Here is a 25,086-nt window from a genome sequence, read left to right on the forward strand (position 1 = left end):
GGCCGAGCCACCCCTAGTTTTTACAGGGGGTGGTTTCGGCCACCCCCATCCTGCCAGATGGGGGTGGCCAAGCCACCCCCCATGGCCAAAGGGGGTGGCCGAGCCACCCCCAAATGGCCAAGAGCCGCCCCCAATTTTTTTTCTTTTCTTTTTTTCTTTTTTTTTTTATTTAAAAAAAATTAAATATGTGACATGTGTCATCATCTGATTGGTCCACATGTCAGTCCTAACGGTCAACTAACGGATTGACTAACTTGATCCTTTATCAAAACTCCAGGGAGGTCCTGTGATAAAAATGAAACTACAGGAGGTAAAAATAAAGTTACCAAACTCTAGGGGGGTATTTGGTATTTAACCCAAAAAAAAATGAATACAAGATTAAAAGTTATATTTGTTATTTTAAAGTCGATCATTTTAATCTAATTTTGATTTAGTCCTTAATTTTTCAATTTTAATAATAAGGTCCTTGAATTTTATCCAAATTTCAAATATATCCCTTTATTACTTTACTATATATATATAAAACTTTTCTTTATGAAATTTCATGAGTATAAAGCTCTTACATCATAGAGCATATCGCTCTGAAAAATCATAGCTAAAAGCTATGAATGTTACAAAGTCATAAAAATGACTCCAAGCTTCCGCTAACCCATGTACAATTACATTTAAGGAATTGAATGAATTGATCTACTTCGTACAGACTAGATCTAGAACATGGGTAGCCCAAATACAAAACAACTAGAAACTAAAAAACCGACCTGAGAGTTAAGCCCCCACACCGATCTACTCCATCATCAACCCGAAAGCTAGGATAACAAATCAACCCGAAGGCCAGGACAAACAAAATAAAAAAACAAAAAACAAAAAGCCCACAAGCAACAGCGGAAGAGCACAGTATCGTAGACATCCCTTCGGAAGACACTCATTGACCAAAAAAGACGATCAAATCTAAGGTTGAAGAGACTAGATCTGGTTAGATCTACAAACTAGATCTAGAGCAACCCACCAGAAATGAAGACTGGTAGAGCATATAGAGAAGATACCGAGCACTGCTACCGTGAAAAGGGAGGAGAGAAGATCTAGATCTTCCCTCCTCTTTAAGTTCTTCTTGTTGCTGTGTAAAAGAAAAGAGGGAAGAATTATAGAGAGAAAGCAAAGACTCTCTCTCTAGAATACTAGAGAGAGAGATCACTTTACTATTCATATTAACCATTAATCATCTGTCACATTTATCATGTCAGTATTTATGCAAACACTCCAATATCATTAGTATCTATGTAAACTTTTTATTTTAAATTGGACTTTAAGTTTTCATTTTTAATAATGATTGGAGATTATGCCCTAAATTCCAAATTATTTTATGGGGGTAATTACTTTTATCCCCATCAATTATAATGTATTGTCAATTTGCCCTCATAAACTGACAATCTTACTGTTCGACCCTATCAAACTACCATTTTGTTCCTAAAACCCCAATTCCTTCAGTCAAAGGCGTTAACTCAGACGGTCAACCCGTCACGTGCGCCCCACATGCCATCTTGAAATTTTTTATCCCACTTTTGCCCTCACTTTGGACCGTTAAAAGAAATACAATAAAAATACAACCGTTAATTCACCAAATACTTCATGTCCCCACCCATCTTTAGCAATGGTCTGATAATCGAAACCGTCAGCGACTCCCCATTTAAATCGCACTCCGCAACAGCACCGTCCTGGTCCACTGCGTAGAATAGGTTGTTGCAATATATAATGTCCTTGCATAAAAACCTCGCGCCGTCTATGAAACTCGATGGATCGCCGTTATAAAAGTACGTGCAGGGTATCAAAGTCCACGATAGATCTTTGTTCTTGCAGTATGCCAAAATTTCAGATTTGTTGAAAATCACCAGCAAGATAAAGTTGTTCTGGCAGAGTGGGGCCGTTGAGAGAACGACTTTCTTGATAGATGAGTGGAGCATTTTCGGAAAAGTTTCGACGTGCTTGCGTCCTCCACACTGAATATGGAAAACGGAGGGAGGTCGAGTCTGCCTCCAGTGAGAGGGTTGAAGAGAAGGACCGCTGAATTAGGATACTCGATGAGGAACACAAGTCAGTCGTGCTTGCGGTGCCAAGCATCCTTAGGGAGCTCGCGATGGTGCATTATGCTGTCGGAGATGTCGAAGAACGAGCTATCGAATAGGTGGTGGGATTGCTCATCGGTGAGCATGAGCCATGGGAGCTGAGGATGGAAGTCTTTTAAAATACTTTACACATGAAGATATTTTCATGTGTTGGTAGCCGTGAATGGAGGGTCTAAGTGTCTTTTAACAGTCTAACGTGAACGCAAAAGTGGGATAGAAAATTTCAAGATGGCATGTAGGGTGCATGTGACGGGTTGATCGTCTGAGTTAACGTCTTTAACTAAGGGAATGAGAGTTTTGGGAACAAAATGGTAGTTTGATAGGGTCGGGCAGTAAGATTTTCAGTTCGTGGGGGCAAATTGACAATGTGTTGTAGTTGATGGGGAGAAAATGTAATTACCCATATTTTATATCAATGTTTTATGCTAATATTTAAGTTTATAATGAATATAAGTTGTTATTCACCGGTTAAATCATTTATGCCATATAATATTGTACATGTTTATTATAATTATAAGTGTTGTGCATGTGAAAAAGCCATTTGATTACATTGAATATTATTTAGGGTGTGAGTAGCAGGGTTATCCCATATTGTCTTTGTCCATAAACTTTGTAGTCTTAAACCTTGAATAGTTCGCAGTCGGTAAGGAAATTTAGAATTCTATTTACAAAAACTATTACATATCGAGTATTAATATTGTACCTTGATCAAGCGAAGCTAGAGGCTTTGGATTGATGTGTTTGTGTTATGCACTCAACCGACCATGGAATTATTTCTCTACAAAATACTATGGATAGGAACAACTATTATGTGTGAAAGTGAGGAACCACTAATTTTTTTTTTTTTAATGAAGAGGAACCACTATTATGTGCGAAAGTGAGAGCATATGTAGCATTACTAGTATTTAAAACTTTGAAAAAGTATATATATATATATGGCATAGATGCAATAACGACCGGAGGTTGGCACACCGTATGCACCAACACAGATACTCTAGTACCTACAGAGCAACGACGATCCCCATGCTCTCCTTCACCAAACGAGTGGAGGCCTTCGCTCCATGCCTCCGCTCCGCGGCCCAGCATCTCCGGTGGGCCAGGACAGAGGCGGGCCCATCTCCAGTGCGGCGGCGGCGGCGGCCCAGTTCGCCGTCCCTGGCGAAGAAGGGGGAGGAGAAGTCGGAGTGGTGGATAGTGGACGGCGAGATGCACGAGATCGGTGATCACGTGCCTCCACGTGAGCGGTTCGTGATACCCAGGGACAACATCCCTAACAAGCGCCGCAAGCAGATGCGGGAGCAGTTCATGCGCCGCACTCGTCTCGTCCTCAAGGAATCGGTCAGAGTCCTCAATTTCCTCTCATTTCTAAGGCATACCCTTCTTTATTTCTTTCTTTTCTAAGTTGTTGTTGTATAAAGGAGCACGAGCCTTGGTGCAAGAAGTACATGGAGTTGTATAATGAACTTAGAGAAAACTGGGAGAGGCTGTACTGGGATGAAGGCTACTCCAAGAGAATTGCCCTAGATCATGCCAACTACGACTCTGCTGAAGATGATGATCACGATTTTTCCCCACACAGGTTTTCCTTTTCACCTTCTACGGCTGAATTATCAGAATATTCAAGATTTTAGACAACTCTACTTCACTCATTGATGAATGTAACTCATATCAGAATATGCTTATTTTTTAATATTTTAGTAAATACGGCTCAATTAGCTTGTAGTAGGAGTATCTACTGTTGACGATGAACACTTACTTTTACCTTTCTTTTGATTGTGTTTCAGGAGCAGGCGATCTGCTGCTGAGCCAGTGAAGGTATGGGTTTGGTTTGCCTTCTATATGTCATCTTGTTTGCTTTGGAAATATCATAAACAAGAAATTATGAAAAATGGGTAGGAATTGGAATTGGGAATTGAATTCATTAAGGGACTTACTTCTCTGATATAAAGTACCATAGAAACACAGTTCGACTATGATGCTGATAGAGTTAAGAAACTTGGGATTGGGTAAACGGGTCTTACTTGAAAGCACAATCGGATATAGGGTTGCTGATGCGTTTATGTAGGTACCACTGTACACTTCATTAAAACATAAAACACTGATGGGTTTATATTCCTCCTACCTTCCTTTTGGAGCTCCTTTAAGGCCAAGGCTATTTGGGATGGTGTTATTGAAAAGATTTGAGTGTTGTTTAGCCGGGTGGAGGATGATGTACTTGTATGAGAGTGGAAGGATTACCTTAATAAAAAGCACATTGCCTAATTTGTGGCGTCCCACATCGCCTGGGCATGGAGACGGAGATGTGCACATATATATACTTACACCCTTCATGACAACAACGCGTTTTAAAGTCGTGATGGTTTGTGTCTAAGAGAGTTCTTTTTTGCATGCTAGAGAGGGTTGGGAGGTAGTCCTTAGAGCTGTGTGGAAGATGGTGTCATCTTGCCTTTTGTGGTATCTTTGGATGGAAAGAAATTATACAAGTTTTGAAAACAGTGAGAGGACAATGGCTTTCTTTTTCAAACTCTTCATCATTAGCAGCTGCTCTAGATTATAATGTGCTTAGTTAGTTCTTATGATTTTCTTGACTAGTTCTCTTTTTCTAACTAGTTGTTTCTCCTGTATAATCCGCGTGTACTTGAGTTGCGTCTTGCACTTTTAATGATATTTCGTTTACTTATCAAAAGAAAACTTTGGACAGTTTCGAAAATTAGAAATAGATAATTCACCATGATTTGGTGGACTCAATTCTGTGTGTCACAGCTGCTTGCGTGGATGTAATCACAATATTGTATGCACATAAAACTCACATAGGCTTGATGGCTGGTAGACAGTTTAGTTTCAGATAGGAATGACAGAGTCAAGCTCTTATACTTGATTGCAATTGCTATTTTATTTAAAAGTTATCTGCACGCAATCGCATAAATTTTTTTTTTTTTTTTATAAGTCAAAATGCAATAAAAAGCGCAGAGGGGCGCAACCCTTAGCACGCAATCACATAATTGCATGCGAACAAGCACACAAAAGCCGGTATGGGTAGATTTTCTGATGTTAGAGTTGTGGATCTGTAAAGATTTAACCATATTACTTTCTACTTTCTATTTATGAACTGTTGTTAGTGGTTTGATGTGTAAAGGTACAAAAAGGTTTTGTTTTTCTGTGGAGACAAAGTTTAGAACTTGCTCTTTACATTCCTCTTTACTTTGATAAAATTATTACTAAAGGAAGAAAAGCAAAGTTGCAGAATAGACATCCATGATTGGGAACAGGAGTGATACCGATAGGCTGTTGAATATGGCCTCTTCAGCTAGTTCTGGTTATTTTTCTTTGGTATTCTGCAGTGAATAATTGAGATGGGAGATCTGGCAAACTAATTATTTGCAAATGAGGAATTACTGTGTTTGACACTAGAGCATGCATTTTGTTTTTCTCCTTCAAGTAAGTGTTTCTGGCTAGTGGTTATGCTAATTGGATGAGAACATTGCTCCATAAGAAGAAAGAAAAAAAATGGCTGTTAGTCATGATTCACTAGATGGAATTGCTGCTAGAAGGCTCAAGTGCAACTTGAATGCAGTAACATTTACTGCTATATGGTCTTGTATATGACCATCTCAATTAGGGGTGATCATTGAGTTGACCCAAACGAACTGACCTGAACCAACAAGGTTCGGTAGGTAACTCGTTGAGGGTATCACTTGTCCGGTTTAGGATGTTGGTAAACCCAATCCGATTATGTATATGTATATATATGCAAGACCATTTCCAGAGCTCTCCTTTGTGCTTCCAGAGACGTGTAGAAGCTTCTCCCTTACCATTTCCATGGAATTCGAAGGCGAGTCCACTGAACCTACACACGGATGAAGATTCAGCACTTTCTCCCTACTAATCAAAAAAAAATTTCAACTCCAAAAAGGAATTCTCTTAAGAAAAACAAGTAAAAAATATTAGCAAGAGAAAAATTTGTTAGAGAGCAAGAGAGAGAGAGAGTCTTGTGTAGTTGGAAGTGCTCAATGAAGGAGCAAAGTACAAACGGAGAGAATCCTTCGTGAATGATTTCTTTTCCTGAGCAAAAACCCTTGGTGATAGACACGGATAAACGACTCGGCTGTCTGATTTAATGCATTCACTTGGGCATCATCAAGAGAATAAAAAAAGAAAAAAGAGGGATATTTGCATTTTTTATTAATGAATAAGATTTGCATGTTTGTAACGTGTAAAAGACAATTTACACGGCTGTGATTTAATGCGTTCTTTTCTTTTTCTTGGCTGTGATTTAAGGCATCATTGAGACTGCTTTTATTTATTTATTTATTTTTTAAAAAACTAGCGCGGCTGCTGTTCCTTACTAGTAAAATAGGCTTGAGATTGAAGGCTTGAAAATTTGCAATTAGTTGACTTATCATCATCTGTGCTCATCCATATCCATCATTTGTGCTTGACATCTCTACTTTGGCTCTACTTGGTTGTGGAACCAATTCTTGAAAACAATCAAATCCCTTCGTGACTGCAAGGGCTTCCAGAACAGTGTCGGCCGCTAAGATTTTCTCTTGTTGGGTTGGTTGGCACCGCAACTACCAACCAAACTGATGGGTTTGGTTTGTGCTGGTAGCCAACCCCCTGGGTTGGACTGTACAAAAGACCATCTACTAACGGCCATTGGTAGGGGCTATATACCAATCCTAAGGGGTTGGTGCTCAGCCCCTATCTCTCCATTCATGTCTTTTCTAGTTTTTCCGGGAGAATAGTTCAAAAGAGGAAAAGGGAAAAATCTATCTCTAGTATGACCCTTATATATGCAAGACGGGTGCAGTTTCAGTTTTGTAAATTCTGCTATGAGACTTGCATATGTGTTTGTGTGCTAGAAATATCCTTTAATTCAGATTGAGATTTTGGTCACTTCATGTATAGTCTACTTATGTGTGACATTACGACACAAATGACTGGATTTAATGCAGGACCAGGGTTTCAAGAGGAACATGCAAGGTGATACGCGGGAAATGGTCACCCGAATTCGGGATAAGTTTGAATATGACAGAGAGAAACGAATGAGAGATAAAGGTACATCCAATGTGTTTGAGCTTTTATTTTTTTGCACAAAATCTTATTTCATGATTGGTGACACCAACTTCTTGGGACTAGTCCACATACCATTGCTGTAAGTAAAAACAATACTCTAAGTAGGAGCTTGAGCTAGGTTTATCTATCAACTTCCTAACTTGTAGCTAGGAGTCCAAGCTCAAGCTCAGTCTTCAGCTTCATATCTAAATGTGCTTGAGCTCAAATACCACTTGACATCGTGTAGGTGAGTTTGCTAAATGTAATTTTTTGCAACTGGCGTTAACTTTAGCCCCTTAGCTGGTTAGAAGAACTTCCCACTTATCACCAAATAGTTTTAAGCTAGTGCTGAAACTTCCCCTCCTAAGTCTTATGTTAGAGTCCTTTATGTAAGACTCCTAAAACATTAATGAGATAATTAGATAGAATCCTTGATTTTAAGCATATGTTGTCAAGCCATATGGTACAATCACTTTAGGAAACTGAAGAAAAAGAACCATATATTATCATAAAGAATTGTTCTCCCCCTCCCCCCCAATTTTTTTTTGATATATGTTTTTTGGTTAAGAGTCCTTTATGGAAGACTCCTGAAACACTGGTGAGATAATTAGAAGAAATCCTGGATTTCAAGCATAAGTTGTCTAGCATCCACATACGGTACAATCACTAAAGGGCAATGGAGTAAAAGAACTACATATCGAAAATAATTTTGACCCCCCCGAGGGGGAGAGGGGGGCGGAGGCAAAAGATTAGATTCTTTCATGTGATTGACATAAATTGCTAACCATGTGTATATTTATATGATATGCATCTCCTTCATCAGCCCTGAAATTATAATGAGCAAAAATCAAAAGCTTTTGAAGTTAATAAGGCCTGACATACAAAGTTTATTATTTAATTAGGGTAAATTACACTTACTCTTCTAAGCTACTACCCTACTCTTAATTACCCCAAAATTGAAGTTTCAGTTTCAGTTTCCTCTTCGGTCAAATTCTACTGTATTTCGGACAGAAGATGTGCCACATGAGTTTTTGCCCTTCAAAATGACCATTTTGCCCTTGATTTGAGATCACGAAACGACCATGTTGTACTTGGGTTGAATATATACAAAAGCATAAGATACACTTGATTATTTTATATACAAAATGATGAGTCACCTCTAATTGTTTGACTTCAAATGACTCAAATAACATTGCAAGAAAAGACCATAGTGCCCTCCACTTCTATCAAAAGTCAGAATTGCCTCAAGTCTATATAAAAAAAAGAAAATGTATAAAAAGTTAGATATAATTGACTGTATCAATCCCAATAATGTGTGTGAAAAGTCAATAATACCCTTGTTTTGTAATCTGAAATGTAGTAGTTACAACACAATTCCAGGAATGCCTTAAGACACTGTGAGTGTAGATTGTCTCTAATCTTACCGTCATTGGGGATTTCCTCTTTTATCACCACAAGCACCTGGGAAACTCACGCAGGGTCAAGTTGTATAACGGGTTCTTGAATTTTCCCCACCATTACAAAACTGTGGGAAAAATCTGGAAAGCTTGTATGACAGGTTTTTGGTTTTGGTGGGTGGGTAGGATATTGTTTCGACCATAGATTTTGCATTTTGGTGGGTGGTAGTTTAGTGGCATAAGAGCATCTCCAAAAGAAAAGATCAAAATTTTTAAATTTTCGCTTGGGTAACTATACTTGCTCGCCTTAAACTATCACTAAATTTGCAATATTCTTCAAACTTCAAAAAGTTGCAATGTCTCCTGCTATTCTGCTAGCCTGTTAACATTTTTCATTGACTAAGATGACTAACGTATGAAATGTCCATTATACCTGCATATCACCTAATTTGTAAAATGCCCATTATACACCCTTTATACATGGATAGTAACGTTTAATAGATTGCTTACTTCTAATTTCTTTATGTTTTTGGAGTTTAGGGGCTCTTTTGTATATTTTGTGTATTAGGTTTGTGTCCCTCTGCGTTTTTTGAGTTACTTATTAAAAAAAAAAAAAAAATTGATGACCCGTGGGTCATTTTTTTGCTTTTTTATTTTTTATTTTTTTAACTTCGTTTTTATTTTATTTTACGAATGGGTATTTTTGCTTCATTTGTTAGGATTTAATAGAAAATCATAACTGATGAGGTAATTAAAAGGGGCTAGTAAAATAGCAGGGACATTGCAATTTTTTGATGTTTGGGGGTACATTGCAACTAGGGTAAGTGTAGTTTTCCCGTTTAGCTATCAAGACCCCAAAACTCAACTCCAAAAGACTCTTAACTAGAAGGCAGTTCTTGCTCTCGTTTCAGGGAATCCCTCAAAATGGCACTTGTTTTAAAAGCGACTCTAGCACTCATATATATATATATATAAAATTCATTTTACTCTCTATCTCTCTCAAAACATCTCTCTTCTGTGATTTCAAACATTTTTCATATGATCTTGGCCTTGAAATCACGTTGAGCCGTTGAACTCTGCTCTAAATTGAGGCGTGGGTTTTGGGTTTTGGTGAAGAGGTGAATTGGGTTGGTTTGTATTTGAAGAAAAAGCAAAAAGGGGTCTGGTTGGAGTGGAGGTGTGGTGAGAATGGGGCATAGTTTGAAGAAGAAGCGAGGAGTGGGAAGAGGAGCAAGGGCTGAGGAGAATGTAATACTAGCATCATTCTGTTCAAATTCCATGTTCAGCACCACCATGTTTTCAATTTTCGCTTCACCCTCCAAGAATACCTTTTCATGCAATCTCTTAATACCTGTATTCTAATTATCTTCAAACGGCAAAATCTGATGGAGGGGGGAGAGTCAAATGCTTTGGCTGGATCATCAGAGGCTCTACGGTAGATGGCTGGCTTTTGGTTGGCCAAGCACAATGTCAATATCCCCCGGAGAAGTCTACGTGTCTAGCACTCCAGCATCCAAGGCATCAAGGGCTGCCAGCGAGCCTACCAGAGGACCATAGAGCTGGGTAGAGCACGGATCCACTTGACTCATATCCCTTACCTCCAAACCTGCTTCCTCAACTGGGTCTTGACCAGAAGTAGGAGCCTCCCCAACCTCCCCAGCCTGCGAATTCATAACCCACTTAAAAGGGGGTTTAATGTGAAACACGTGTTTCACTAGTTGTGGAGGCGGGCCTTTTTTCTATTTAAACACATGGTGGGCTTTGACCTTCGGTAATGGGCTTTTGATAAAAGCATGAGATACAAAGTTTTCTTCCAAGCCAAGCCTGAACCTGTGAAACACATTGTTATGAGTTAGGAACTTCATAAGAGACAAATTGAATGACACATCTTCCTCCTAGAGTAAATGTATCAAGTTGAATGACATAATACTTCAGCTGGGATATATGGCCCAATATTCAAGCTTTGATTCAACTTATAGGTTTTCATTTATGGTTTTCAATTTTCTAGGTTGATGATATTTTACCATTTGTGGTTTGGGTTGAGTTTGATTTATTATCCTGTGTTTTAGAAAGTTAAATTTATCCAATTGAGGTCTAATTCTATTTGCTTGGTTCATGAGTTCAAAATATATTCAAATTGTAAATAAGTAAAATATATTTAGTATTGTATTTTCTGGTTTTCTTTTTAAGACAAGTGACTTAAACATCCGAATTTTAACAATTTAGGGTTGAAAAAATAATAAAGAATATGTATAGGCTGGCAAATCAGAATAGAACTGGTGGGTACAGTGTAATTATTCCTTTTTTTTTTTTTTTCCTCCAATAAATCTGTGCTAATTGTAATTTTCCGGCAAGCATTTGGCTGTCCGGTTTTATCAAGCTACATTTCACTGATTGAATTGGAACTGATTTATAATTACATATCCTTCAATGGTGCGATTATAGCATTGGAAAAGCATCCCTAATAGTTGACTTCTCTTTGGTAACTGCAGCAAAGCAATTTTTGTTCACTGCACACCTTCTGCTATATATGCTTTATTCACTTGCCCCACAATATGAAATAGTAAATTTAAGATATTACTAGAGTAGAAATGGAATCATTTCATTGTGCTTTGTGTTGAGAATGGGGGCTACCTTATTCCTTATTTTGGATTAATTAAAGAAATTAGGGTCACACTGCAGAGATTTTGTTAATGACTATTAAAGACATTTTCATGAAATGCTTACAGGGATCAAACCCATTACCTAGCTTACACTTTTAGGATTAGGCCCACCATAGCTGCCTGTAAAACTATTTGATCATAACTTATTTTAAAAAAACTACATAGATTCAAATGTCATGTAAAACAAAGATGAAGGATTTCATTATCATGTGACATCTAAATGCCTGACTTAGTCTCCCTTCAAACTTGGGGTGTATTTAGTGCTGTAAATTGCTTGGGATATCTGCCTGTGCCTTTGTGTAGTTGCCCAATAGCTGAATGGTTCTTTGTTCTATTTTGACAACCATTTTGAATTGGGATGTTTTTGGTGCAATGCTAATGCATTTGATGTGTGTTGTGTGTATGTGTGTGTGCTTTTTTTTTGTTTTTTTTTTATTATCACAGCATTTGCACCGATGAATGGAGGAAATGCTTATGACGTAGATGATTCAAACTCCTGGAAGCAGCCACTTGATGCTCAGAGATATTTCTCCCAAAGTGAAAGTGAGTAACCAAAGAAAAGGAGAGACCCGGCCTCGGGACAATTTTGCTTCAGTTTTTCTCCAGCTCTACTCTAGCGGCATAGCCTTAGTAGGAAATCTTATTTTAACTCAACTAATTATGTAATCTTTGAATAGTGTGTGTGCTACACTCGATGATAGATATTGCCAGACTCTCATTCTTTTTGGTATGAATAATAATAAGTACATGCCAAACAAAAGCTTGGATTGCTTTCTTTTTGTTTCTATAATTGTTTCCGTTTTCTATTGAACATAATGGCAGGGATTAAACCAAGCAATCACTGCTAGATTGGAGGAAACGTTTCACAACAAAGCGCAGCGTACCACATCGAAAAGTTATGAAACAAAAGAGCTATTTACATAGCGACGTTGTCCTATCTCGAGATAGTCTGGATGATGATGAACCATGGCTGTGCGATTAGAGTGTGACTTGACTGCGTCGTGGCCCTTAGGCCCACTGATGCAAGTGGGGGTTCGTTCTCAGCCATTATTGCCCATTACAGTAATGGCTGGAGCATCGTTCTCAGTCGCACCTTTGTTTGACAGTCTTTCCAAGATATTTTATTTTATTTTTTGTAAATTCAAACTGTTTATTTAATTATAGTTAAGATTAATTAGAGAAATCAACTAATATCTTAAATAATTAATTTATATGTGTTGGGAATAAATTAACTCTACAAACCCATCAAATTTTGGGCCTTAGGCCTCTGGTATTAATTAAATAACAGGAGATGCAATCCAATTGAAGCTCTATCGGATAATCTGGGTTATAGATTATCCAATTCAAAGTTTATCTAAAAGAGCCCAAATCCAATCACAACTCTTCAGGAGATAATTGGAGAACCAGTTCAAGTCTATCTCAACTCTTCGGAAGATAACTCTTCAAGAGAACCAATTCAAGCTCACTTCAACTCTTAAGCCTATAAATAGGCCCCTACACATGGTACAAAGACATTCTGAGAATTCTCTCATAATCTGAGATCTGATTCTTGAGCTTTGTTTATCAAATTGCTCGATAAATTGCTCTTCCTCCAAGGAATTAACTTAGGCATTCGGAGTTTCTCTAGCATAGTGGTTATGATACCACTTGTAACGCGAGGTCATGTGATATTAGAGCACTACATAATGTGACCCTGACGAGGACATCAGCACTTTAAGATGGGAAGTTTGTAACACTCCGATCTCATATTGAGAAGTTGAGAAGAGAAGCCCACATAGAGTGGGTGGTTTATAAAGATAGTCATAGGTGTTAAGTCCCACATTGCTCTTTAGGAGAACCAATTCAAGCTCACTTCAACTCTTAAGCCTATAAATAGGCCCCTACACATGGTACAAAGACATTCTGAGAATTCTCTCATAATCTAAGATCTGATTCTTGAGCTTTGTTTATCAAATTGCTCGATAAATTGCTCTTCCTCCAAGGAATTAACTTAGGCATTCGGAGTTTCTCTAGCATAGTGGTTATGATACCACTTGTAACGCGAGGTCATGTGATATTGGAGCACTACATAATGTGACCCTGACGAGGACATCAGCACTTTAAGATGGGAAGTTTGTAACACTCCGATCTCATATTGAGAAGTTGAGAAGAGAAGCCCACATAGAGTGGGTAGTTTATAAAGATAGTCATAGGTGTTAAGTCCCACATTGCTCTTCAGGAGAACCAATTCAAGCTCACTTCAACTCTTAAGCCTATAAATAGGCCCCTACACATGGTACAAAGACATTCTGAGAATTCTCTCATAATCTAAGATCTGATTCTTGAGCTTTGTTTATCAAATTGCTCGATAAATTGCTCTTCCTCCAAGGAATTAACTTAGGCATTCGGAGTTTCTTTAGCATAGTGGTTATGATACCACTTGTAACACGAGGTCATGTGATATTGGAGCACTACATAATGTGGCCCTGTGGCCCTGACGAGGACGTCAACACTTTAAGATGTGAAGTTTGTAACACTCCGATTCCATATTGAGAAGTTGAGAAGAGAAACCTACATAGAGTGGCTGATTTATAAAGATAATCATGGGTGTTAAGTCCCACATTGCCTAGTTACTAGGTGAAACTGGGCTTTATAATGAATTATAGGGAAGCTCCAAATTGACTAATCATTTTGGAGTAATAGCACAGATGTGGCTAGCGCTTTTCTCTGGTCATTACAAGTGGTATTAGAGCCACTTAGTAACGCTAGGTCATGTGGTACTAGAGCACTACATGATGTGGCCCTGACAAAGACATCATGAATTTAAAAGGGGGAGTTTGTAACACCCCGATTTCATATTGGAAAGTTGAGAAGAAGCCCACATAGAGTGGATGGTTTATAAAAATAGTCATGGGTACTAAGTCCCATATTGCTTAGTTACTAGGTGAAATTGGGCTTTATAATGAATTATAGAGAAGCTCTAAATTGAAAGATCTCGCTTCTCGACTCATGATGAGAGGGGAACGGGAACGTGAAGCAAGACGTAGAGAGAAGCGACCACACGATGATCGAGATAGTTTTGCTCGAGACGACCATAAAACAACCATTCAAGGTGGTTCTCATCATGAGAGGCATGAAACCACCGATGTTGATGATAAAGTGAGAGATTTGAAGTTGAAATATGCGGAGATGGCTCGGCAAATGGCTCATGGAGGAGAAGACTGCTCGGTCGTAGAGGATCTGATGCAAAGCATGAATTTGCCATTTACTGATCAAGTAATGAGGTTTCCCCTGCCCGAGAAGTTTAAAGTCCCATGTGTCGACATATATGATGGTAGCGGAGATTCGACTGATCATATGGAGAGCTTCCGAGCTCACCTTGTCCTCCATTACACTCTCGACGAGATCGCATGCCGAGCCTTCCCTCTAAACTTGAAGGGGGATGCCAGAGAATGGTTCGAGAAGTTGCTTCCCAAGTTCGTAGACAACTTCGAATTCCTCGGACGCTAGTTCTTAACTCAATTTCTGGCAATTCGAAAGAGGAAGAAGTCCCTTGCCTACTTGCTATCCCTCGTGCAAGGGAAGAATGAGTCCTCGAAGGACTACATGATTAGGTTTAACAGGGAAAAGCTTAGTGTAGAAAACCCGAAGAAAGAAATGGTGCTATCAGCTTTAATGAACGAAATCAGAACCGAGGGGAAACTGATGACCGAGTTAGCTCGAAGACCTACGTTAGTGACTCTTCGTCAGTTTATGAACAAAGCCAAAGAGTTCATAAACCAGGAGGAAACCATTGGTGTCCTGATGAAGTTAAAAAGGCAAAGTGGTCAAGGTGAAGCTAGTAGCAGCAGGATAGCATTTGGGGGCTCCGAAAAGAAGAGAAAGGAGAAAATGAGCCTAAAGAGTTCGGGGAAGAAGTTACAGCCTTTCCACCAACGGGACCAAAGATTGACTCATCTGAATACTAGTATCACCAAGGTGTTCATGGAGATCAAGAGGGATCCCAACTTTGGATGGCCATCAAAGATGAGAACTCCTCCGCAGAAGTGCAACAACCAAAAGTTTTACGAATACCACAACAATCACGGTCACCTGACCTAGAATTGCATATCCTTGCGAATGGAAATTGAAAACTTCATCAAGAATGGATGATTGGTGAGGTTCTTGGTTGGAGAAAGAAAGAGGGATAGAAACCCTCAAGAGAACTAGCCTCTGCGGCTGGAGGCGAATAATGAAGGCCCCGAATGGGGACGAGATCAGCGGCAAAGACGCAATGAGCCGAGGAGAGATCGGGACAACTGCCAAAATCCTTGGAATCAGGATATGATAGACAAGATTCATACAATTTTGGGAGGATTAGCTGGTGGAGGAGAGTCCAACTCTGCGAGGAAGGCTCATGCGAGAAAAATAAATGTAAAAGAGGTTTTTCTTCTTGAAAGGCCCTCAAATGCCCAAAAGAAGGATCCGATAATTCTATCATTCTCTGAAGAAGATGCAGAGGGGGTTTTAATGCCCCACGATGACACATTGGTGGTGACAGTGACAGTGGCTAATCATGCCATCCACCGAATCCTGGTAGACAATGGAAGCTCGACCGATATCCTATATTGGCCAGTTTTCAAACAAATGTGCATTGATCGGGAGAGGATCAAACCATTCGGATCATCACTAGTCGGATTCGCTGGAGAGTAAGTCCAACCCATGGGGTTGATTTCCCTTCCTATTACGGCAGGAACAACTCATAAACAAGCAACAATCATGGTGGACTTTCTAGTAATCGACCGACCATATGCTTACAACGCAATCATCAGTCGACCCTTATTGAACAAGTTAAAGGCTGCAACTTCAACTTACCACTTGAAGATGAAGTTCCTGACAGAAGAAGGAGTCAGAGAAGTGAAAGGAGATCAGGTGGCAGTAAGGAAGTGTTATAACACTTCGCTGACGAAACCCTCGGGATCTACTACCCTAACGATCAACAATGTGGGTAGCAGAAATGAGGGAGAGTTGAAGGGTGAACCAGCAGAGAAGCTGGTAGAAGTACTCATGGGGGAAGGCAAAGTTGTGAAGATTGGCTCACAACTATCCCCGAAAATCCGAGAAGGCCTCATCAGCTTTCTTTGGGAAAATATGGAGGTGTTTGCATGGACACATGAAGACATGCCTGAGATTAGTCTCGATGAGATTGTCCATTAGCTGAATGTGGACCCATTGATGAAGCGAGTGAAGCAAGAGAGAAGGAAGTTTGCTCTCGAGCAAAACATGGCCATTGCTGAAGAGGTGGAGAAGTTGCTTTTGGCCGAATTCATTGAAGAAGTTTATTAGAGCATGTTTGGGATTGCGTTTTGGCAAAAGCGCACTTTTTTGGCAAAAACTTAAAAATGGCCAAAACACACTTTTGACAAAAGTTTAAAAATGAAGCTTTTACCCAAAAGCACTTTTTGACTTAAAAGCTTTATTTTTCAACGTAATCCCAAACAGGTCCTTAGTGAAAAATGGATGGTGTTGAAGAATAGAGGCTGAAGAGGGTGGATAGAAATCGAGTTTGTGGTGGTGGAGGAGGTGAAGTTATATATTAGGTTGGAAAACTAGCGAGAAAGCGAGGAAACAGAAACTGAGAAACAAAAAGGGGAAGGAAGGCGGGAGATGGGAAGAGGGAAGAGATAAAGCTCATCCTTCCTCCCCCAAAGCACACGCATGTAATGGTGGGAAGCCTCACCAAAACGGGAGAAAGATCCCCTCCATTTCACTTGAAATTGAGAGAGTCCATTTAGTGTATTTAGGGGGGGTATAGTTGTCCAAAAAAATTTGTTCAAAAACTAAATGGACAACTATGCCCCTCTAAATACACTAAATGGACCCTCTCCATTTCAAATGAAATAGAGAGGATCGGTTTCCACCAAAATGAGGGTTTTCTAAAGAAAAGGTTGAGAGCTTCTAGCCTTCTATCATTAAAAAAAAAAAAAAATTTGTGTGCACAATGTACAGAAGAAAAAGAGAAATACTATTTTGCATTCTTCTAACATATTCGTTTAACGTGACATGCTCAATCCACTTTTACATCAATCTTAATTTTTAAAAAAATATTAAAGGGTAAATTGAACATCATCTGAATACGCTAAGAGAATGTTGAAAAAAAAAATGCAAAATAGCATTAATCTTTGAAAAAATGTGATAAAAGTAGCACATAAGATATATATATATATATATATATATATATATATATATACATTTTGGAAGTGGTTGGACTTATTCCGAAAGAATGGGCCCAAGTTAGCGGCAACGGTTGGAAGTCCAGGCCCACAGTAATCTTTATCTTTACTCTCACCGCAAACCCAGAAGCAGAAACAGCTCCAACAAGCATATCTGCCACAGTAATCCTAACCTTTGCTTCAACTATTGAATTTCAATTTGTTTTCTTCTTTCTTCTTCTTCTTCTTCTTCCCAGCTATTGCAGAAATGTCTTGAATTTTGTTGTTATTGTTTTTTGTGATTGATAAAATACAAGAGAAGCAGAGGAAATGCTGCTGGCAAAAGCTCCTCCTGCTCCAATACCTGCAAACTTGAGCGCCAAACCTAAACCAAGACTCCTTGAACCCAACTGGAATTCATCGTTCAAACGGTATGAGAGGGGTCTCAGATTGGTTGTCAGAGCTGGGTATACTCGTACGCCCATGGAAACTCCTGGAGCTTATCAGCTTGTCGATGATGACACTGGTGAAAAGTTCATTGTTTGGGGAGGAAGTGACGATTCTCCTTCTCCTTCCAAAGACATTCTCTCGTGGAAACCATCCACCGCTAACACTTTGAATAAAAAGGAACAGTTCAATCGTCTGGATGATGCTAGAGATGCAACGACTTCTATTACTGGTAATTATGCTAATGAAGCTGCTCTTTCTGCCCAATTATTCAATTTCTGCTCAATGCATTGGAACCCTACTTCATTGAGTTAGACCCAATTGAACTAATTTCTGGCTGAATCCCTTAATCCATCAAAATGTATGACCATTCCATAGTTACTCGTTCAAATGGTATGGAAGCATTTATTTAACATCTCAATGCCTCAGAGAAAAACAGAGATGAAGAGTTAATGAAGCTATAGATAGCAATAAAGAGAAAATTCTAATTTTTCTCTGGTTCTATCTGCTAAGAAAATCATAATAGTAGAGGAGAGAGACTGTGAAGAAATGGGTTGGTTCAACTTTCCATGCAATGGGCTCCAATGCATTGTGTAAGCTGTGAAGAAGTGGATTGCTGGGTAGTTCTGGCTTCTATCCTTATTAAAACCCATTTCTTGTCTTGGCCCCAAAATGAATTGAACTTATCGGTCTTGCTTTCCAAATGTATGGTTTTGAAAGAATTCAATTGCAATTGGATTTTATACCTCATCTACACTGAATGATTTATTTTTCTCAAACATATGCATTAAACTTGTAAATTTTTATGTTGAGCTAGTGATTTGCTTTTCATCTTCTGTAATCTGACTCACAAGACCAGTAGGTTGTCCTCATATATGTACCATCTTCCTTGATATTTGTGCAATAAAACCTTTAAGCTTCGTCTTTCTTTCTCATTTCTTTTCTTCTTAATAACCTCATGTTTATTCGTTTAATCCAATGCCCTCATAGGTTCTTTCTTCTTTGACAGGAATTGAGGGTGTGCCAGCTACTACAGCCAGTGGTTCTCTAACAGCATTTCACAGGGGGTCTGCAGGAAATTTTGGGCGGCTAAAAGCACAGAGAGTGAGAGCTCTTGTCAAAAATACTTCTCAGACAAAGCAAAATGTAAGTGAAAATGATGACAAGCTATTTGTGAAAAATAGGTCATTTGGTAAGTCTGTCATTTCACACCCTAAACTTGAAGATATTGGGAGAAAGCAGAAAGAAAATGCCTTCAGAAATAGAGGAATAGTTGCAGGAGCTTCCCAGTCTCAAGAAGTCGGCGACATGATGCAAGTAAGAGGGACGTCAGATGATTTTGATCATTCTGATATAACGCCGAAACAAGGTTATCAAAACAAACCAGCTAAACATTACAAATCTGACACTGAAACTCGGATATCGGAAATTTCAGCTCCAAGAGTTTCTGCTCGTAACTTAAGAGGTTGGGGCAGGGGAGGTTCCATGCATAACTCTAGATCTGAATCGTCAGACTTTCTAAAGCCAAGGAGGAAGTTGTCCCCTGGCAATGGCTTTTTTAGTAAAAAATCCTTTAGAGACTTGGGCTGCAGTGAATTTATGATTGCATCTCTAAGGGAGCTGCTTTTCTTGCGCCCTTCACATATTCAGGTATATCGACATTATCTTCATGTTAACCAAATTTAAGCTATATATAGGTATGTGTGTGTGTGTGTGGGTGGGTGTAAATATTATCTCCATTCAAAGAATTTGGTTGGGCACATGATTTTGGGTCCTATTAAATTCCAGAATTGTCCAATTCATAATATTTGCCTGCAAATTTACGAGGTTCTTGTCAATTATCTGGTCTATGAATTAGTGCCACTTCTATTCTTGTACTTCAGAGCTTCTTACTTGAAAGAAACAGGTATCTGACTTTATGGTCATCTTATCTGCTCACTTGCCATTTGACCATACAATATGTGGTCTTATGCATGCTCTATTTTCTTCCTATCCGATTGGATTTCAAGAGCTTGCTTCTTTTGTGATATGGTGGATCTTTCATAATATTAATCATTGTAGTTGTTCTTGTATACTTTTGTAATTACGTTTCACCACCCTGTCCTTTTATGCAAATTCAATCTTTGGAAAAGCTGTTTACTTCCGTTGGGATAACATTACTCTTCTCTCTCTCTCTACCCTGCCCCCCTCCCCCCACGGCAAAACAAAACTGAGTTATAGATTGTCTTCTGGTTCATTTTGGTTTGGGTTATGTAATTGCATTACAAAACTAAGATGCTTAGATTTGTGTCTGTGCTGACAGTCATATTGCATTCCAATTTCTGGGAGGTGATGTCAGACATCTTGCATCTATCTGGATTAACATCATACCAGTATTTTTATGACAACCTCCTGCTCTAGGTTCAAGTAAAAGGGTACCTTAGCTGTTACATTTCAGATGGTAGTTTGTTAGGAAAGTCCCTATCATTGTTTGCGCTTTATGATATGCATCTATTTTAATTGGAACTAAGGCTTAGTTGAATTGAGTTCTGTATGATTTACATCTAATATACTGGGCTATGAAGTTATTCAAATTGTACAAAGGTGTGCGTGCCCTAAAGCATTTTTTTTTCTTTTTTTTTTTTGGCTAAAACTCATATTTGTCAAAGAAAGCTCATTCAGCTTAAATGTTGACTGCAACTTATGCCGATGGTGAACATCTTGAATAACAGGCAATGACATTTCCACCGGTTATTGAGGGGAAGAGCTGTATTATAGCCGATCAAAGTGGATCTGGGAAGACATTGGCATATCTTGCACCAATAATTCAGTGTCTTAGGGAAGAAGAAATGAAAGAACTTAGCAAAAGCTCATCACAAAATCCTCGAGTTGTTGTCATGGTACCAACTGCTGAGTTGGCTTCTCAGGTCTGTTGCTGTTGTGCTCAGCTCATATCAGCACACTGCTTTGCTGTATCACTTTTGCATGTTTTTCTTCATTTTGCTATATTTGGTTTTTAGTTTTCTACTTAATTTTGCTCAAACTCGACTGGTAACCACGCATCATGAATTGTAAATTGTAAGCTTGTGAATTGTAAATTTTGTTGACTTGAACCAGAACCATAACCATGACTTGTTAATATTAGATCTAATTCTGTTCTCATTTTCCTTCTTTGCGGCCTTTCTTCTTGAACTTATTCAAGAATTTATCTTCTCCAATAAACTAAGCGATTAGGAAATGCCAAGTTGCAGGGCCGCTTGGATGAGTGAAAAAAGAGGACATGGAAGAGGTAGTTACACCTACCGACGTGTGTATAATATTTACAGATTGGACGTCCCTAGATAAGGGTACTTACCAAAAGAGGAAAAAAAAAAAAAACTGTATATGTTGCAGAATTGTGATCTGGAAGTCATGAAGCCTGCAAATAATAGGGATCAAGAGATATTTGAGTTTGTGGATTTAAAAATGGATTTTGTCCATTATTGAGATGATACTCAATGAAGTTCATTCGATATTGGTTATCGTGATGCAATGTGATTGTATAATACGATAGTAAGCTGTTGTAAATGTGTCAATGTATTAGCTTGTGATGTAGAATCTCTAATCCTATTTCCTTTGAAGTGTGTTGGTACCACCCTGAGTTCGATAAACTTTTGATTTGTATGAACCCATAACTCACTTTTTGAATATAAAAATTTCATTGTACGTAATGTCTTCCTTCAAATTGGACCCTTGTTCTCTATATTTTCTATGACAAAAACCATCTCAATATCCTTATGCTGGAAATAGGAATTTTCATTAGGGATATGTGTTGCATCATTTCTACTACGGGCCCTCTGCTTGTAGGGAAACTAGTTGTTATGCTATATAGAATTGTTAATTGAATAGGTAATCACGACCATGATGAAAAAATGTCACCATTTATGAATGCAATGTGATGCTTGTTTACATTTAAGTTAAGAAAAATATTTTGATGTATGGTTCTGGATATGTTATGGCTGTTAATTTAAATGAAAACCATTGCAGGTTTTGTGTAATTGCAGAGCGATCTCAAAATTTGGTGTGCCATTCAAATCTATGGTTGTGACCGGTGGTTTTCGGCAGAAAACTCAATTGGAAAATTTACAACAAGGTGTCGATATTCTAATTGCGACACCTGGCCGGTTCTTGTTTCTGATCAAAGAAGGCTTCTTGCAGTTAACAAATCTAAGATGGTAACCCAATTTCCCGTTAATTTATAACATATCTTTTTGTCCTATAATTGGGCCTATTTGTGATTTTAGAGAATTATAAGCATTTTAATATGAATTTTTGTGCAATGCGTGCCATCCCATTTGATCTTGTATATTGTTCTCTAAGTGTATAATAAGTAGCAGCATAGTCTTCGTCATACTTATGCATATTGTATGAAGTGAACTTGTAGTAGCACGCTATAGGAGTGTTGAAACTTGGCAACCAATTTTTACTTTTGACGTGGATTTCTCTCCATATGAAATTGTTTAATGCATGTTATTGGCTGAGAACTAGAGCTGACATGCTATGTAGCAAGTAAATAAGTGCCTTTCACCCATTTAATAGGGATATTTATATAGTACCTGCTTACCTCATGGCTGCTTAGAAAATGAATGTGATTCAACTTATGTTTTGCTTATAACATGTGCAACATGATTAGGACATACTTCATGTTGGTTTCTTTCACTGGCTGGTATGTAGCCATTCTAATCTGACAAAAGCTAAACAGTAGCTGTGCTGAATGTACTTTGTATCTTTCCTTTGGAGCTGCAGCTGCACTGTTATTGTCTTCCATTGGAACCAATTTTTGTTTTGGGAACTCCTAGTTGTGACCCATCAAATAATCTTCATTACCTGCATTGATGGATCTACCTGCATGGCACAGCTATATTTTACGAGATATTATGCCAGTGCTAAAATTAATTAAAACATTGTGTTGCAGCGCTGTCTTGGATGAGGTTGATATACTCTTCAATGATGAGGATTTTGAAGTGGCATTGAAAAGGTTGATAAATTCTTCACCTGTTACTACACAATATCTATTTGTGACTGCAACTTTACCACGAGAGATATACAACAAACTAGTTGAAGTATTCCCTGATTGTGAAGTGATCATGGGACCTGGTATGCACCGTGTAAGCCCTGGCCTTGAAGAGGTTGGTTTCAATTGTTCTTTCCTTTTCCCTTTCTTCTTTATTATTGTTGTTATTAGGCCTTATTACATTTTGATTCTTCCAAGTTAGCTTAATTGTCAGTTTGGCCATTAGGTTTCTAGTTTGGGTGGTGTTTACCCTAAAGTTTCATATTTTGTCAATTTAATCCATCCATTCATTTCTCTCGTTTAGATTTTGTTAAATATTGTGCGACTTACATGTGATTGTCAAAACAATGTCCTACTATTTAAAAAAAAAAAAAAAAAATTGTGAAAGAAAAATTGCTCTAGGAATAAGAACAGAGCAAAATAATCTGTCTTTCCTTCTCTCTTCAGTCTCTCCATTCTCCAGCCCTCTTGCATGGTTACAATCCTACAATCACCAAGTTTGTTCAGTACCTCTTTCTCTGTCAAAATCTTCAAGACACATTGACAATTCCACATAGGATGACAACGGCAAAGGCGAGCTCAAAGTTCCCAACGGTGGTACAAGTTCAGGGATTGGACTCAGATTTTCCCCCATCTTGCAAAGTGCTCCATCATATTCGAAGTATTAAAGTGAAAAAAGAAAGAAATGCCTGGAAGAAAGCAAAGTAACAATAAAGTTTGGTCAGAGACCATTCAAAATTTGACTCTTTTCATGGTATAGAGTTCATATTTTTATTCTGTTGTTGGCATAGGTGTCCAGGTGGGTCCAATAATGCACAGCATACACAAATTACTTCTTTAAGCATTAAAGATATACAAGGGTAAGCATTGAATATAAAATGTCTAAAATGTTCTGATCATGAATTAATTACAAGGTCGCATGTCCAGGTTCTTGTAGACTGCAGTGGAGAAGATGAGATTGAAAGAAATCCAGAAACTGCTTTTTTGAATAAGAAATCTGCTCTTCTGCATCTGGTGGAGGGAAAGCCAGTTTCCAAGACAATTGTTTTCTGTAACAAGGTACATTCGAGCTCTTATGCATTTGGGGCTCTCTGTGTAATTCTAGTATCGCTGGCTTGTGTCTCACTGTGATTTTTGCTAGGTTATCAGTTTCTTACTTGATCAACATGTATAAAGAAAACATATATCTAACATTTTATTCGTAAGTTATTTGAATCATTCTGATTTATGGTAGCTTATACCTTTTCAATTTGCAGATTGACACATGTAGAAAAGTTGAGAATGTATTAAAACGTTGTGATAGAAAAGGAACCCGCGTCCAAGTTCTACCCTTCCATGCTGCTGTGGCTCAAGAATCAAGGCTTGCAAATTTCAAGGAGTTCACCCGTTCTCAGGCAGATGAAGTCTCTCGGTTTTTGGTTTGCACTGATAGGTATTTTATTTGAGTTTTATGCATTATTTACCTTTAATCAACTTCATAGCACCAGCATCTTTCTATGAAACGAAATGCATAATAGAGCAGCTTTGATGTAGCTAAAATTTTATTTCAGAGCATCCCGTGGAATCGACTTTACCGGGGTGGATCATGTTGTACTCTTCGACTTCCCGCGTGATCCAAGTGAATACGTGCGTCGGGTTGGGAGAACAGCTAGAGGTGCCGGTGGGAAGGGTACAGCATTCATCTTTGTGGTTGGGAAGCAAGTTTCCCTTGCACGAAAGATAATGGAAAGAAACCAGAAGGGTCACCCATTGCACGACTTGCCATGTGCATGTTAGGTGAATGAGAGAGAGCTCAATAGCTCATGCAAATTGCAATTGCTGGTTTTAGTTTTCAGATGCACTGCATTCTGGGGAAACATGCTCCATATTTGGAGTTTCTTCATTCTCTCAGCCAGCCAATGTTTTACATAGTTGCTACTTTGTATTGTTTTCATCTGAAAAGAAAAGAAGGAAAATGAAAAAGATACTTGCACAACTCTGTTATCCTCTCCCGTCACCCACGTTTGCTGCAGCATATGCCTGCAGCTCGGTCTCCAATAGACCAAATAAGGTCACGGTTACTGCCTATGAGATTAAGAGTGCGTTTGAAATTATGGTTTTGCGGATAAAAAGTGCAATTTAAAATCAAACGATTTTGATATACATGTATGTGACGTTTATGTATATGCAGTCCTTAAGTTACATCAAATATGGTTTAGGTGT

At 38.5% G+C, this 25,086-nt stretch overlaps 3 protein-coding genes across 3 annotated transcripts; all 3 read left to right on the forward strand.

The window, feature by feature from the left end:
* The first annotated feature begins 3,063 nt into the window (after positions 1-3,063).
* On the forward strand, positions 3,064-12,009 carry LOC132182294 (uncharacterized). Its single transcript, XM_059595496.2, has 5 exons — positions 3,064-3,458; positions 3,539-3,699; positions 3,905-3,935; positions 7,076-7,178; positions 11,680-12,009. Exons 1-5 carry the CDS (start codon positions 3,096-3,098, stop codon positions 11,784-11,786), a joined length of 765 nt encoding a protein of 254 aa, XP_059451479.2. The 5' UTR covers positions 3,064-3,095; the 3' UTR covers positions 11,787-12,009.
* Positions 12,010-14,223: 2,214 nt separating this feature from the next.
* Positions 14,224-15,906, forward strand: LOC148587208 (uncharacterized). Its single transcript, XM_088513858.1, has 3 exons — positions 14,224-14,694; positions 14,755-15,301; positions 15,452-15,906. The coding sequence occupies exons 1-3, from the start codon at positions 14,224-14,226 to the stop codon at positions 15,904-15,906; spliced, it is 1,473 nt and encodes a 490-aa protein (XP_088369984.1).
* A 1,665-nt stretch (positions 15,907-17,571) lies between these two features.
* LOC132164972 (DEA(D/H)-box RNA helicase family protein) lies at positions 17,572-24,862 on the forward strand. The gene is made up of 8 exons (XM_088512506.1): positions 17,572-18,084; positions 18,862-19,502; positions 20,564-20,758; positions 21,858-22,045; positions 22,786-22,999; positions 23,812-23,943; positions 24,141-24,316; positions 24,435-24,862. The coding sequence occupies exons 1-8, from the start codon at positions 17,736-17,738 to the stop codon at positions 24,658-24,660; spliced, it is 2,121 nt and encodes a 706-aa protein (XP_088368632.1). The 5' UTR covers positions 17,572-17,735; the 3' UTR covers positions 24,661-24,862.
* The last annotated feature ends 224 nt before the right edge of the window (positions 24,863-25,086 follow it).

Source organism: Corylus avellana, chromosome 2 (assembly GCF_965113065.1).
Source record: "Corylus avellana chromosome 2, dhCorAvel1.hap1.2, whole genome shotgun sequence".
Lineage (NCBI taxonomy): Eukaryota > Viridiplantae > Streptophyta > Magnoliopsida > Fagales > Betulaceae > Corylus > Corylus avellana.